A 16,323-nucleotide genomic window follows, 5' to 3' on the forward strand; every position below is an offset into this window, starting at 1 on the left:
TTTTTTTTTTCTTGTGTCATTGTAAATTAGTAATTACGTTGGCTGTTTTTAGCTACTCATTTCACCAATAGATATGTTTTCTTACCTTAGTGTTTTAATGTTCCTGGTCATTTAACTGCATAGCTTTGAATTCTCTTCTAATTAATGTGGCCTCTGGTTAATTTGTTATCAGGAACTTCTTGTAGGCAAGCCAGTGAAGTGTCAGCACTCTAAGCGAATGTGTTCTGTTGATGCCACTTGGGAACATGTAAGATCGATACTTCGCTGTGTGCACTGGTTATTGCTTGATGATATTCGAATGTGTTAACTAGGACATTAAATTTCGTGTGTTTTGTTGAATTTATTCAGTCTTAACAATCTTTCCAGCACAAATCAGTGAACGCTGTTATAATTTTCCAGGTACATTCTCCAAGCCAAACAGAAATGGAGATATACAATGAATTATCTATTGGTTCTGGCTCATCTGTAGTTTTCACTAATTAATCCTAGTTCTTTTAGGTTAGATGCACTGGGTGTTTTAGGAAATTAGTTAGCAGGCACCTTTATTTAATATAAACAAAAGCTAAAGAAACATGTAGAACTAGACGGTGTTGCCTCTGAAGGCATAGAGGCACAGATTGACTAATTCATATACTGTTGTATCTCTGCTGGGGAGTTAATTGTGAGAAAACTATTGATGATCTCAGTTTTGTTCATATGCACATGCACAGGATTTGCAGTACAGCTGTTATAACTAATATAAGAATGTAAAACTAATCTGGAATTTTAGAGTATTTTAGGATAGACAGTACTATCGGATTGGAAATTTCAATCCTTCTATGTTTGTTTGTGTACATACATACATATACATATAGATATGTATATACATATCTATATAGATATTTATATACATATCTATATAGATATGTGTATACATACATACACATCTATATTTGTTAATAAACATAGATGTGTGTTTACATACACATCACATAAATATATATACATATATATGAAGTTCATTTCTTATTAGATATGGAAAATTTGTGAAAGTTCAACTGCGCATTTTGAAGTTATGATTGCATAGTTTTCTCTAGATATTTCTTCTAGTTTGATGGTGGTTCAATATTGTTTTCTTTGTTACACCTGTCTCACTGAACATTTTGTACATATATTATCGACACATGGGAATTTTGAAGTTCCAGTTTTACGGTGGTCTGATGTTTTATTTATCAGCAACATGCATCTCACTGATAATTTTCTTTAAGTTTAGATGAGAAGGAAAGAAATTACTACCAAGAGCAAGTTGAATGGTTATTGTGGAAGACAGATTATATAGATATATCACACATGCATATGTACATGTAAATCTAAATCTACATATGCACAACATATATACATATGTCTATCCATACATGGACATGTACCTATACATATCACATATGCATGTAAATATTTATAAATTTCATTTCCCATTAGAGAGATGCAAAATTTGTGTGAGACAGACTAGTTCAACTGGGCATTTCAATGGTGTCCCAATATTGTTTTCCTTGTCACACTTGTCTCACTGATCATTTTATTCAATGTTTTAGATGAAAGGGAAAGAAATTACTGCTGAGTGCAAGTTTGACGGTGATCGCATGCAAGTGCACAAAAATGATAGTTGTGTCCAGTTCTGGTCGAGGTAAATTATTTGATAGATAAATTATTTGTCATTACTGATTTGAAGAATAGATGTGGCAAAATAACAAATATTGAGACTTGATATGGCTAATTAATAATAATACAGTACCTATGAAATTGTATGTTACTCCTTGTTGAAGAGTCTTAGTTGAAAATTTGTTCAGAAGCAGTGCATTGCATTGATTTAATAATTAAATTGAAGTTAAGCTTTCTTAGACAGTATCATACCCCATGACAGTATTAAACTGCACTTAAGATAGTGATGCCTTTTTTGAGTTGGTTTACAACTAGATGCAGATATTTTCTTGCAAACAAGGGCTGATCAGTGACATAAGTTATCATACATGCTTTTTTCCCTAAGAACAGTTTACAGTTTCTAGGAAATCATGTTGATAACTTGATAGTACACATTTTTAAATTGTATAAATAGTTATCATTGACTGGGAATAATTATGTACTATTATGATAAAATGGGGAGGAATTTGGGCATTCTTATCACATCATATAGCATCTGGGAGATTGCCTTATGCAAAATCTGTAGAATAATGTTGTTCATGTCAAGGGAATGTAACAATTTGAAGCATGAATAGTGAAACGCTAGACAATAATGGTCTTGAAACTGACAACCAAGTTTTTGTGTGGGAGAATCATTTTTCAACTTTCCCTCTTGAGTGATTCCCAAGACCTGGATTTTTTTATAGGAATATGTAGTTTTTATGTTGTACTATCTTTTTAAATCCCTACCACATGGATAGAGAAATCTTTTGTTGTTTTCTTTGGGGGATGTTCTGGTGTTTGGTTGAATGATAATCCAAAGAGATGGTGGCTTTTGTGACTGCCAAGGCCACCCCTCTTAGTGGTAGATTTAGTTTGAAGTCTAGGCCTTGATAAATTTTTTGGAGGCTATTTTTTTGGAGATATCTTTGGATTGTATAAGATGGCTTGTTTTGTTGGTCAACAAAGGTTCCGAAATCCCCAATTTGTAATGTCCCCTTTCTAGGATGACATGTAGTTGTTCAGGGTTGGCCTATTACTGAAGTTCGTAGAGGCCAATGGAGTGTGCAGGGTGTTGATGTCAGCTTGCGAGGACAAACTAGAAGTTATCAAAATTAAGATAAGATAGACAAGATAAATTTATTAATGTCCAAGAAGAGATCACAAAGAGGTTCCAAGGGACTGCCAAGAGAGCCCAACCAACAACAAGAATTCCTAACAGTGCTCAGAGAAAAAGTAGAACAAAGAATAAAAAGAGGTGAGAGAGGCAGCCGATCATAGGTTAGCTGCCCCTCACCGTGGAGAAGAAACCAAGAATCAAGGGATACAACACAGAATGAGAGGAGGTCCTCTGTCGTCTCTGAATACCACTAGTGGTAGTGAGCTGCTACTGCAAATAGCTCCTGCGAGACCTTACTGATATGATGTGTTCAGTGGGAGGAGGTCAAAGCGATCACTTGGTACCATAGGTAGGAGAGGTCATTGCCAAAAAGAAGGTGATGCGCTAAGCATTGGTCTGTCTCGAGGCAGGCTGGGTATGCAGGGTACGGTCAACAAAGCCCCATAGATTGTTGAGGATAAAGAGCCAATGACCACTGATCGATGTAACTGAAGAATGTAGAGAGAAACCGACAACCCCTAAAAAGGCAATAAAACCTCCCTTTGATCTTGTTATAAACAAGGCAACAGAAAATAAAATGCACCTTAGACTTGACCTCCCCTAAGTCACTAAGTTGGTAGATCCTATCCACTCTGTTAATATGGTGGTTAGTTTGTAAACGAAGCCTATCCGACCCTACCTTGAAAGAGCCTAAGGAGATATAAAATGCCCGAGTCCAACGTCAAGCAAGGTATGAGGGGTGCACGATGATTTCATCCTAGCTATTCGAAAACTGCTCAGAGTAGAATGCCACCCTTGGTCGGAGACCCCTTGGGGGATTGACCATAGTGGTAAGAATATACTGTGTGTAAATGTCTATCCTGACGTGCTTTTTCATTTCCTGCAAGGAGGAAGGAGATGAGCAGGGGTGTCCAGGAAATATTGAAAAGGGGGGAGGTGGTTAATGTCAATCCCCACCGTCTTTAGAAGAGCATTAGCTTGTGCGTACTAGTTGCGGGTTTGTCTGGTGGAGTTGACCTTGACAATCACTTTGGAGGAGCGATAAGCCAAATAGGAGTATTTGTACCGTCACTCACTCAAGTCTGCAAAGCACCGAAGATGGTGCAACAACCAGATTAGATCAAAGATTGACTCAAGCTTGAAAGGACGAGCCTCCAACTCAACCAAGATGATACTTAGAGGGGTAGATTGGTGGCACCTCATAATGCACTTGAGAAGGAGGGTTTGAACCCTCTCCACCGAAGCCCAATCCGAGTCCAATAAAGAGGGCCCACAAATCACTGAACCATAAAGAACTGCCGGCCTAACCAAGGTGTCCAAAAGAGCCAACTTGAACGTGGTGTCGTGGAAGTGATGGTGGAAGCATTGCCTCTCTAGTAGGGCAAGGAAACCAAACTTCTTATTTACTCGAGGTTGCATGGCAGGTATAAAATACCTAGGTATGTATAAAAATATGCTCTTGCTAATAAAAATAAGATACACCAAAATACATTGTAGATTAAAATACATTGCAAAACACATATACAATTTGAAAAACAACATGGTATTAGAGTGAGGTTCTTTCCTAGGGGCTTGTGAGATTTGGAGACATTGAACATTAAGTATTGAGGAGCTTGACTCTTCAAATCTTGAGAAACATCTTAGTGTTGAATATATTCGACAAACCATTTGTGTGACTTGATTATAATATTTGGCGATTTTAATATTTATTTCAAATTCATATTGCATGCATGAACAAAAGGAAGATGTTTGAGAATAATTATTTATGCTTGTGACTTTACAAAGAATGGAATTTATCTGGCTTCCTTATGAAAGGCATTTAGAAGAGCCCTTATATAAGGTGATAGATTGTCTCCGAGCACCCGTGGAATATTTTGGGCATTCATGAGAATAATAGAATTCAATTTTTTGTTTTTTGTGATTGGTCATTTCCTTAAAGGGTTGAGGAGAGCCTAGTATGAGTGCATGTCAGTGAAAGCCAAAGGACTCTTTGAAGACTTGTAAGTCTTTCATTTCATTTTGTTCATGCTTGGTGGGGGAGACTGTTAGAAAGTAAAGTCCACCAAGATAGCTGAGAGGTAGGGGGTGGATTAGTTATTCACTTAAAACAACTCTCAATATCTTTTGTAATTTTGAAACATGTAAATAGTAGATGCAACAAACCATAGAAAGACAACCATGCACAATAATACTAGATATGTTAACTAGGGAAACACTTGATCAGAGGTAAAACCTTGGTGGGGATGGTACCTGTTGATCACCAAAACCACAGATTGGAATCCTAAGAGTCTTGCCAACTCGATGCTGGGATTCCGATTGGTAAAGGGCCAACGGGACCGGATTGATTGATATAATCCAAATCTCATGCACTTCTGGTTCTGCAAAACCAAGGTGGGTGCACCTAATTCTGGACAAATAACTAAAATCCAAGGATGTTTGTAGCAGATAACTTGATTATAAATGTACTGAAAATCCTCCGGAATGGTAAGAAATTTAGAGGACTTTCAACTTGCATAAAAAGTTGTGAAAAGTGCCAAAATTACATTAACTTCACAACTTCAATGATAACTTTGGAATGTAAATACTTCAAAATTGCATATTCTGAAAAAATAATAAATATGATTACTGGAAATGAAATGATTAAAATAAAAGTGTATGTGATTTATTATGTAACTGAATTTTCTAATTCTGCACATGAAAAATATGAAATAAAACATACAACTTTATGAAATCTTATAAACAATAAGTAATTTAATTATCAAGATGTGACGAATCAATTATACTTATGCAATTTCAAACTAGTCTAGATTGTTTTTAACTCCTACAGAGACAAAACAGACACAGATACGGAAATAGTTTAATATTTCACCATATTTGTGATCATCGTATTTGAAAAGCTACAATTGATTCGATCCACTTATCCAATATTAAATTACGTACAGAAATAAAGAATGCTCATAAAGGACAAAACTATATAATATATTGATTCTAAAGCTTCTTATAAACAAATAAAATGAACTTCTTACTGGTTATGCGAGAAACAAAACAATGAAGACACTCATGATTGATGCTCAATCTATTGTTGTCTGATTCAAAATTGCATATATAAATTTTTTCTTAATGACCCAATATCCACGGGCTTAGTTCAAAGATCCAGTCTTTGCCAAATGAAAAAATGGTATATCAAGATTGCTTATAAAATCTGAGTATGCAAAAATTTATAAAATATTGTATGAATTGTGTGTATTGTCCCCTTCATTTGATTTTTATGTTATATTTATAAGAGGTTGAAGGGTGTGGGCTGCTTTTCCAAGCACCACACTTCTTCAAATGGGGCAACTAATCTTATGTTAATAATGTAACTTGCAAAGCGAATTAACCATGCTCTTTTGATTAGAATAATTATCCAACAAATAGAGATGGGTATCCACGTGAGATGCTCCTAAAATGGGCTATGCCAATATTGTTGCCGTCAGCGAGAATGAATAGATTGCTTGATCGAAACGCATTCATCCTGTAGCTTTCGCTTGCTTGTATATCCTGATAGTGATATGTGTGTTCTGTGTATTTTCTTCTCCTCTTTGGCTGGAACCCTTTCCTCATATTCTTTTCTACAGGGATTCGTGAACTTTCTATGGAATTTGAAGCACATGTGGGTGGCTTCAGATTTGTCATTTCCTGACTCCTGCTCATTCCTTTGGTACTTTAGAACTTGTGGCAAATATAAATTATCGTTAGATATAAACTATAATGACCAAAATCATAAACATATTCCTCTTGTTCAGATGGCACTGTAAGATGTGGAAGCCATAGATTCGACCATTGAGAATTCACACTTATTTATTGGGTGATATTCTGAGGACGTTAGTATCAGACGTATATGTGACAGGTATCACCATATATTTCTGAGCACAGAGTTTGAATTTTAAGGCCTTTTCATCATCGCATACTTAATCTCCATCGATTACAATTCCTTGAACAGGGTAACAAAGAAATCATTTACTAATTGCCACCTATGCTTCATTCTGCAGGATATGATTGCCTGTATGCTGATTTGCATTTACCTTTCCCACTTAAATCTTCAACTGAGAAGTTTGCAGGAAGGTATCTGTCTATTTCAGGATTCCACATAGTATCATCCAAACCATATGGCACACTAATAATTTTGTCTTTGCGAATTGTGAGTGCAGTCTCCAGACCATAACTAGCCTTGTTCTCCATTATACTGTTTGCACATGGCGTAGATATCATCACTACTTTGTTGGAGTAGACAATTCCACCCTTTAACAAATTAACAAGTCTAGACTGAGGATTATCTTGCAATCGATCTGGTTGATGCAGTTGTTCGGGATCCACACCACAAAGTCCAAGCTTTCTGGGTTCTCCCACACACTGAGATTTGAAATCATGGCAGGTGAATAATATCCAGGTGCTTCCTAGACCCTGGTGAACAAAAATGTCCCAAAATAATGTTGCTACAGAAGCAATATGCCAGTTGTGCAGTTGCAAGACATCAAATTGTTTTCTGGATTTCACAAGATATTCCAGTGATGCATGACAAAAATATGTACCTTTCAAAATCATCATTGTATCCATATAGGTGTTCTCGAGTGAAAAGCCCACCCAAATGAAAAGGTTCAATGAATGTCATTGCAATGCCGTAAACAGTCCATGTCTAAATTTTATTTCTGTGCCACTTGCCCCCAAAGAAGGAATCAAATTCAGTTGAGGCTTCTTTAAAACCCTGTGCTTGACTCAAATCCATGCATTTATACTCTGGCAAAACAACTTCTACCAGATATTTTCTTCTCCGCAATGCACAACACAATTCTGTTACATGTGATGCTACAACTCCAACATTAGTGAGTGGTGCCATTTCAGTACATATATGTACTGTGTAGTGCCTTAACGCTGAAGGTTGATCATTTCCAATTCTGTAGAGAGATCTATGTAACACTCCTAAAGCTCATGTGCATTTGCTGATGGAAAATATAAATGGAGGCCCAAAATTTTGGAAACTTGGGTTCCATCAGTACCCGCAAAATGATGTACTAATATAAAAGCTCCTTGTTAGAGGAAAGACCATGTTAGGAGCCAAGGAAATACAATGAGTACATATGAGTCCCTTTTAGGAGACTTTGATTCCTTTTTAGGAGATTCCAATCCTGTTAGGAGTTGAAAGGAGGACAATTGAAATTCTGAACCCACTGTCCAAATAGCCTTGGTACTATTCCTTGCGAATAATACACTGTGAAACAACTGTCCAACCAACAACTTGTCTTGCCAAATACAGTTCCTTGTAAGCTCACCGTGCCTCAACTGCACCAAACTCTGCTCTGATCTTCATAAGTTTGCATACCAAATTTGCACAACACATATTACAAAGATATAACCACATATCATCACAAAAGATATTACATCCAAGGAAAACATCTTTCCTTTATACCAAGTCCTAAAACAAGTTATTGAGTCAGCCTTGAGGCTTTCTCAATTTACAATAATAATGTAGGATCATCTTAATATATTACCATACATGTTAAACTACAATTTTACATATTATCCTAGATTACAAACAAACTATCAGTTCACAGTCTTCCTAGCTTTTCGCTCGATGATCTTCAGATTACGCCCTCTGAACCAAGGCATCTCTAACATGCCTTAAACCTCTGCCTCAGTCTGCTTAAGCCAATTCCATCCCTGTGAGGAGATAGAATCAGAACAATAGTACCTGCTTTCCAAAAATTCTGTCCGAAAGTTGCTTTCACTAAAATCTTCATAATTCTGTCCAGTCTTCATATTTCCGTACGTGCTCATAGCTGTAGCATCTAGACATACTATAGAACATATGCTCAAGTATGCATAAGCTGTTTGTCAATCCACAAATTGCGCCAAATGCTTCTTCCTTTGTAACTCTGTCAGTCTTCACAAAATAACCAGTATGTTGACATCAATGACAAATATTGTCATGAATGCAACACATAAGCTCCGAATCATGTCTCCAACAATGCTAATATACCCCCCCATAGGAATATCATCAACATTCATGCTAACAGGGACAGTGGGGGAAGAGGGTAATCCAGAAGGATTGGGGAGACTACAAAAGCGAGGCACAAATGGATCTACATTGCAAAAGGGGGAGGTCCACTTTTCAAGGCAGAGGAGGTGGTGATAAGAGCATCTCAACAGGGTGAGCGAGGCGGAGGGAGTAGGAGAGGCCATGTGAGCCAGAGGATTGAAGGACTTATGGTCCTCATTGTACCACTAGTTCTTGGGGCAAGTGCTTTGGCGCATGGGGTTGTGAGAGACGAGGAGAGAGCTTTGAGGAAAGGAGAGGAGGGTCGATTCCCAGAGCGTGGAGGTCAAAAATGGTGACGATGCAACCAATAGAGGTTGGGGGGATCAAGGGGAGGAGATGCCTAAGGTGGGAGGTGAAGAAGTCCTGATCACTATTGACGGAAGACATAGACGTGCAGGTGGGGGTTTGTCATGAGGCGGAGGGGGATTTTCCTCTAGCTAAAAGGGAGTGTTGATGTTATTGTAGCCACGGTTATATTCCTTCATGTTGACATAGATAACATAAAGGTTATGAATATATAATTATAACGCTATATAATTATTGATAATATAAAATATATTATTATTAAGATAATATAGCTATATCATAATATTATTGTGATATAATTCCTAATATATAATAATTTTATTGTTTTAATTAATTAATTGGGCCAAGTGTGGTAATCATTAGTGAAGGGGCACCGCCAATATATATATATATATATATATATATATAAAGAAAGATCAAATCTCCCTCTTGGTAATAAAAATAATATACACCAAAATACATTGTAGATTAAAATATATTACAAAACACAGAATCTGAAAAGCTATGTGCTATTAGATTGAGGATCTTTCCCAGGGGCTCGTGAGATTCAGAGACATTGAATATTAAATATTGAGGAGCTAGACTCTTCAAATCTTGAGAAATACCATTGTGTTGAATATATTCAGCAAACCATTTGTGCGGCTCGACTATAATATGTGGTGATTTTAATATTTTATTCGAACTCATATTGCAGGCACAAACCAAAGGAAGATGTTTGAGAATAATTATTTATGCTCGTGACTTTATAAATAATGGAAGTCATCTAACCTTCCCATGATGCATTTAGAGGAGCTCAAATTATTGTAGAAGGTCGCAGATTACCTCCGAGCACCTTGGAATATTTTGAGTATTCGCAGGAACAATAGAATTCAATTTTTTTGTGATTGGTTGTGATGGAGCCCAAATTTTGCAAAATTCAAACCTCCATTTTTGAAGAGGTTGTTATTGAGACTGCCAAATTTTCTCATCCATGTCATAAGTTGGAATACAAATAAAAGTCTATAATTAGTGATTCTAAATACACGATCAATTGAAGGAAGTTGGCAATAACATTTGTAGCAATTTTCAGAACTGGAAGTTTTCAATTAGGCAGCTGACAGGTTGGATACAATGTCTCTAGAGGGCTTTCTTGAAACAAAGCAGAGCCTTACAGAAGTTGCTTGATAAAGCTCAGACATGTGAACAAACTCATGTGAAGATATGAAGCTGTTCAGATAATTTTAATGTAAATGCTGAATACTGTTCAGACAAAGGTATTAAATTATTTTCAAAAACAGATTCAACAAATACAGTTTCCAATGATATTAAATATGTGTCTGCAATGCTGAAGCAGTGAAACTCATTAAAGGAGGATATGCATATACAATGAGAGAAATATTGCATGTTTTTTTGGGAAAAAACAGTGATATCAGAAATAGCTATTATCAAGAATCTTGAAGTTTGACTCATATATGAGAGAAAGTTGATGATGGTGATAGTTTAATTAAAGCAGGACAAAGCACATAATTCTGCAGCAGTTCCAAGTGTTTTAGAAGTGTACAAAAATCACAAGCCTTTTCACTCATATCAATGTCAAGACAAGAAGTTATGACAGTCAGGTCTCCTGACATGTCAAAAGAGAAGCTGCTACAAGTGACCTTTGATGATGTTGGCAGAGATCCAAGTCAGCAGGTTGGGATGAGTGTTTGATATGAACATATATGCACAGTAGCCTCTTTTATTATCATATCCAGTAATGATTCCGAGACATTGTACTAGGAGATTACTATTGGCATACACAGAATCAAGTAAGCATAAATTTGACAGCAGATGTTGACCATATAAATGTGATCTCATAGACGGACAAATTATATTTCAGAAATAAATATGAAAAGGCTATGAAATATCATGAACTTGTATGATTATATAGCAAATGACTATATAGGTGATTCAAGCTTATTGGTAAAAAGGAAGACCAACCAGTATATGATTTGACACTGAAAGCCAAGGGTAATAGCTATAGCAATAGAAGAGTGAATGAACCAATAGGATGCAAAAGTATGGAAGTGTGCAATGGAGGAATGATATGCATCCCAGCATTAATAGTGAATATATAATAAGTTTCAAAGTGCTTGAAGAAGTTTGTGAGGGCAATGTTGAACCTTGGCTGTACAAGCATCAGTCAATAACTTTGAGAATGGTAGCATCCAAATCAACACCAATCACGAACTGCGATAATGAGCCAAGCTTGTGGCATGAAGATAATGTTCAGCGGGAGATATATTATGCCCTGAATTACTGTTCATGATGGAATTCAACCACTGAATACCTTGTGATCGATGGTTGGTATTTCTCAAGAAACAAAAGATATTGAGTGCTGGTAAAATGCCGTCTACAGGAAGTAGGAATTATTATTGTATATTTCAAATATAAATCAACAAAGGAGCATTGAATATCGAGTACCATCGATTTAGGATGATTTGAATGTATTTCATGTCATTCTAGGTTCCAATTGGCATCCAAGTGGAGTCAAAGAAGGAGCCCTCTTGTTGCTGTAAAATTCTTCCATATGCCGTGAGATCATAGTGTATATGTCCTCCAGAACCGCGAAAGCAAAGGATTTGTGATTGTAATATTATTCATTAATATCTACTATTTCTTTGTGTTTATTTGTAGGAAAATAAATCATGGAAGTAGAGAGTTCGAACTTAGGCATCAAACTGATGAAGATGTGCAAAGACAAATATATGCATGATAATACTGGTCACTAGAGCACAGACAACCTCTAGGAGAAGTACTCAATTTGAAAAAACACGGAAAAGAAAAGGCTTGTACAAGTGTAAATCACAAAGCTTTTGATGCCTTCACATTATGTGGAGCAAGTAATACGAGGGATTCGGGACTACGTCTTAGAGTTGAAGCAGCTTCAGCGTATCTATGATTATAAGGAACGAAGTACAGGCATTGTAAAGTTTCTTATCAGATTTCAAATTCGAGGTTGACTGATGCACAACTTTTGATTGTAGGTATGAACGCTGATGTCAAAGAATAGTTTTGCTCCAGAATATGTATATGTTAGTTCAGAAATAACAGAGATAATAAAATGTTCTTGAACTTGAAATGTAAATCAATCCTTTGATGTGCTTGCATTAATTGATTTCGATGCCTTGTTATGTCGGGTGGATCAAGTATACATATCACACAGAGGGGTGTGAGGGTGAATGGGCATGTCTTTGAATGGAGACATGAACATTCACCATCAGTGTTGGTTAATCATGTCCGATTTGTTATAGCTTAACACAAGTCTTAATCATGTATCACCGATCATTATGAACTGCAGCCTTATATAATATAGATCGATAGTGATCTTAAATCAAAGGAATAGTGATCTTAAATCAAAGGAAATAGAATAAGTTTCGATCATGTCTAAAGTGAAATCTCAGACAATATATATACGATCATCAGTTTCAATTGTGCAGAATTTTATATAGTGCTATTATATATATGCATATATATAATAATATGTGCATCATACTGGTGTGTGTATATATATATATGCTAATCACAGTTAATGTCAGACCAAAGCTACATGCTTTAACACTCCCTCTTAGCTAGGGAAGACAAAGTGCGTATATATAAATTCTCTTTATTTGAAAAGTGATATCATCTAGATATACTTAAGAAATCAAGTCTCATGATATTCTTTCTAGTTATGATGTGTACACAGATATCAAGTCTCACGATATCTACCATAAGAGATCATGGTTAATCGATAGATATTATGTCACATAATATCCACCATGAGTTTGAACATATTGATCGTGATATCTATCAACATGCTCTTTTAACTATCATGATTTGTCCAAGAATATCAAGTGACATGATAGTAATCTAATAATTATAAAGTCGTCACCTTATAGTATTAGAATCAACATTTCATTATAAAAGATTGTCACCTTTTGATAATGTACATAGGGTGTAGGCCCATAAGTCATAGTCACACATATGACATAAGAGTTTACACTTTAAACATCTTTATTAAAATAATACAAATTTACAAAGTTGAGACTCAATCTCATAAACTTACATTTCAACCATACAAAGTTTTTTTCTGAAATGATCAACCTTCACTTTAGGAAGAGCCTTGGTGAGAATGTCAGCTATTTGATCACCTATATTAATATATTCCAACTGAATAGCTCTTCTTTCCACCATGTCTCTTACATAGTGGTAAGGAATTTCTATATGCTTGAATTTATCATGAAATATTGGATTCACAGAGAACTTGATACAACTTTGGTTATCATAGTGAGCAGCGGTAGGTTTCATAGGCTCATAGAATAAGTTAGAAAGCAATTTTTGAAGCCACACTGCTTCTATAGCTCCCATTGCTGTTGCAATATACTCTGCCTCAGTAGAACACTAAGCAACTAAAGCTTGCTTTCTGCAGATCCATGAGATCATAGCTAAACCTAAGCTGAAACAACATCCTGATGTGCTCTTCCGATCTTTTGCACTTCCAGCCCAATTAGAATCAGTATATCCATGTAACTCCAAGCTGGTATTCTTATATTTAAGTTCATACCCAACAGTGCCTTGAAGATACCTTAATATATGCTTCAAAGCAACAAGATGAATTTCACGAGGTTCACACATGAACTGACTTAATGCATTAACAACATAGCATATATTAGGTCGAGTATTCACAAGATACATCAGAGACCCAGTTATCTGTCTGTATAAAGTGGGATCAACTAGTCTGGATTCAACACTTGCTTCCTTTAGCTTGTGTAAGTTGGTTTCCATAGGTGTTGACATAGGTCGACAGTTCCACATTCCAAATCTTTTTAAAATATTAACAATATACTTCTTTTGATGTAGGAAGATATTCCCAGACTTTTGACGAACTTCCAATCCAAGGAAGTAATGAAGAATCCCTAAGCCCTTCATTTCAAATTCAAAAGCCAAATCTTTCTAACACTGATTAATGAGATGTTCTCCTGTAATCAGGTGGTCATCGACATAAAGAATCAGAATCAACATATCACCTTTAGTTACTTTAAAGTAAAGATTTGGATCAGCAACATTCTTGGGGAATTCAAGACTTAGAAGATATTTATCAATCCTTTCATACCAGGCTCGGGGAGCCTGTTTGAGTCCATATAGAGCCCTTTCCAATTTACATACGTAAGAGGCAGCATCATGAGTCACACATCCTTCTGGTTGTTCCAAGTACACTTCTTCCTCAATTCATCCATTTAGAAAAGCAATTTTTACATCCATTTGATGGATTTTCCAACCTTTAGCTGCTGCAATGGCTATTACAGCTCTAACTGAGGTATACTTGGCAATTGGTGCAAAAGTTTCTTTAAAATTGATTCCTTCCTTTTGAGAGAACCCTCTAGCCACAAAATGAGCTTTATGTTTTCAATTCTACCATTTGCAGCAAACTTAACTTTGAAGAGCCATTTGGAAGAAACAAAAGATTTTCTTTTAGGTCTAGGAACTATATCCCAAACATCATTTTTTAGTATCGACTGATATTCTTCCACCATTGCATGTTTCCAAGCTTGATGTTTAAGTGCTTTTGAAGCAATAGAAGGTTTAGAGTTTGGACTCTCACATATGAACGCATTGTATGTTAATTTTCAAGGTCTTTTGCTTTCTTTGAGAGAACCTGAAGGTGCTGCAAATTCATCTCCTTCCTGTATAATTTTCCTTGCCCAAAGTGGCTTTTTAGCATTATTATCAAGACTCTCTTCTTGAGTCTCAGGAAGAATCTTAGTTTCATTTGAAGTGTCTTCAGGGTACTCCCTCTGAATCTCAGGAGCAGGAGCGTCTTCTAGGGAGCAAGATAAGTCATCTGTATCTAGTTCATTTGAAGTTTTGGCTCTTTTGAAAGCAATGTTTTCTTCAAAGATGATATATCTATTGAGTTCTATTTGTTTCTGTCCAAGTATGTAGATTATGTACCCTTTTACAATTTCGCTAAAACCAATAAGAATTCCTTTTTCTTCCAATAGGTTCTAATTTTGTCCTTTTCTCCTTAGGTACATGAACATACACAGGACATCCAAATATCCTTAAATGACTAATGTCAGTTTTCATTTCTGAAAATGCTTCTTCAGAAGTTTTGTTGTCCAAATGTCAGTAAGGACATTGATTTTGATTATAGACTGCTTTATTGGATGCTTTAACCCAAAATGACATGCTCAAGTTTCGATCATATATCGTAGCCCTAGCAACCTCTACAACAGTTTTATTTTTCCTTTCAACAACTCCATTTTGTTGAGGATTATATGGAACTGTGAACGTGTATTCTTTCTCATTATCTGTTCTTAAAACTTTAATTTTCTTTTCTAAGAAGTTCTCAGTGATAGTTTTGAATTCTTTAAATTTAGAAAGGATCTCTTTAGATTCTTTGCACTTAAGGAAGTATATTCATGTCTTCCTTGAAAAATCATCAACAAATATCACATAGTACAAGAACCCTCCTATGGATGGTGTAGACATGGGTCCACATAGGTCAGAGTGCACTAGTTCTAACACATCTTTAGTTTTGCTCAAACTATGAGGAAATGACTTTTTAGTGTTTTTCCTTAACGCACAACCTTTGCAGGATTCATTGTGAATATGACTGGAATTGGGCATTCCAATTACCAAATTTTCCATAGATGGTAGAGCACAAAAGTTGATATGACCTAATCTTCTATGCCATATTTCATTTGAATCTGAAGTCTTATGAACAAGTGCAAGATTTGTCTTAATGCAAAGCTCATATAATAGTCCTTGTCGTACTCCTACTGTTAGAGTTAGTGATGTGTTTTGAAGATCCACTGTCAATTATCCAAGTGTTGGATTTGGTTGATATTTGACTAGACAATGCTGAATAGAAGGCATATTTCTGAGACTCTTGACCTTTATTTGATTTATCAGTTTTGGCAAATGAAGCTTGAAGTTTAGATCGATTAGGACAATTTAGTGCATAATGTTCATATTGATCAGATTTGAAGCATTGAATTTTGGACAAGTCTTTCTTCTGTTTTGACTGTCCTTTTTCATGAAACTTTCTTTTCCTTTTGTTCTTCTTCTTATCCTTCTTACGAGAGTTGGTGTTAAGAACATGAATGCCTTCATCTAAGGTTTTATGTTTTCCTTTAAGCATTAATCTCTATTCTTCTTGAAG

General features: G+C 35.8%; 1 protein-coding gene and 1 pseudogene across 2 annotated transcripts in view; one reads left to right on the forward strand and one right to left on the reverse strand.

Moving 5' to 3' along the window:
• The window catches only part of LOC149549939 (DNA ligase 4-like), a 48,114-nt gene that overhangs the window by 12,176 nt on the left and 19,615 nt on the right, over positions 1-16,323 (forward strand). The window contains exons 6-7 of one of the 2 annotated variants that reach the window (XM_089793149.1): positions 173-247; positions 349-394. In XM_089793149.1, the coding sequence (XP_089649275.1) occupies positions 173-247; positions 349-354 (81 nt within the window). In that variant the 3' untranslated portion in view covers positions 355-394. Of the gene's footprint in view, positions 1-172; positions 248-348; positions 395-16,323 lie in introns of those variants that run through there. The other variant, XM_089793148.1, reaches the window with a different exon arrangement.
• On the reverse strand, positions 6,797-8,590 carry LOC149549940 (putative starch synthase 4, chloroplastic/amyloplastic; annotated as a pseudogene).

Source organism: Cupressus sempervirens, chromosome 7 (genome assembly GCF_028749045.1).
Source record: "Cupressus sempervirens isolate cs-2001-9-10 chromosome 7, ASM2874904v1, whole genome shotgun sequence".
NCBI classification, from domain to species: domain Eukaryota; kingdom Viridiplantae; phylum Streptophyta; class Pinopsida; order Cupressales; family Cupressaceae; genus Cupressus; species Cupressus sempervirens.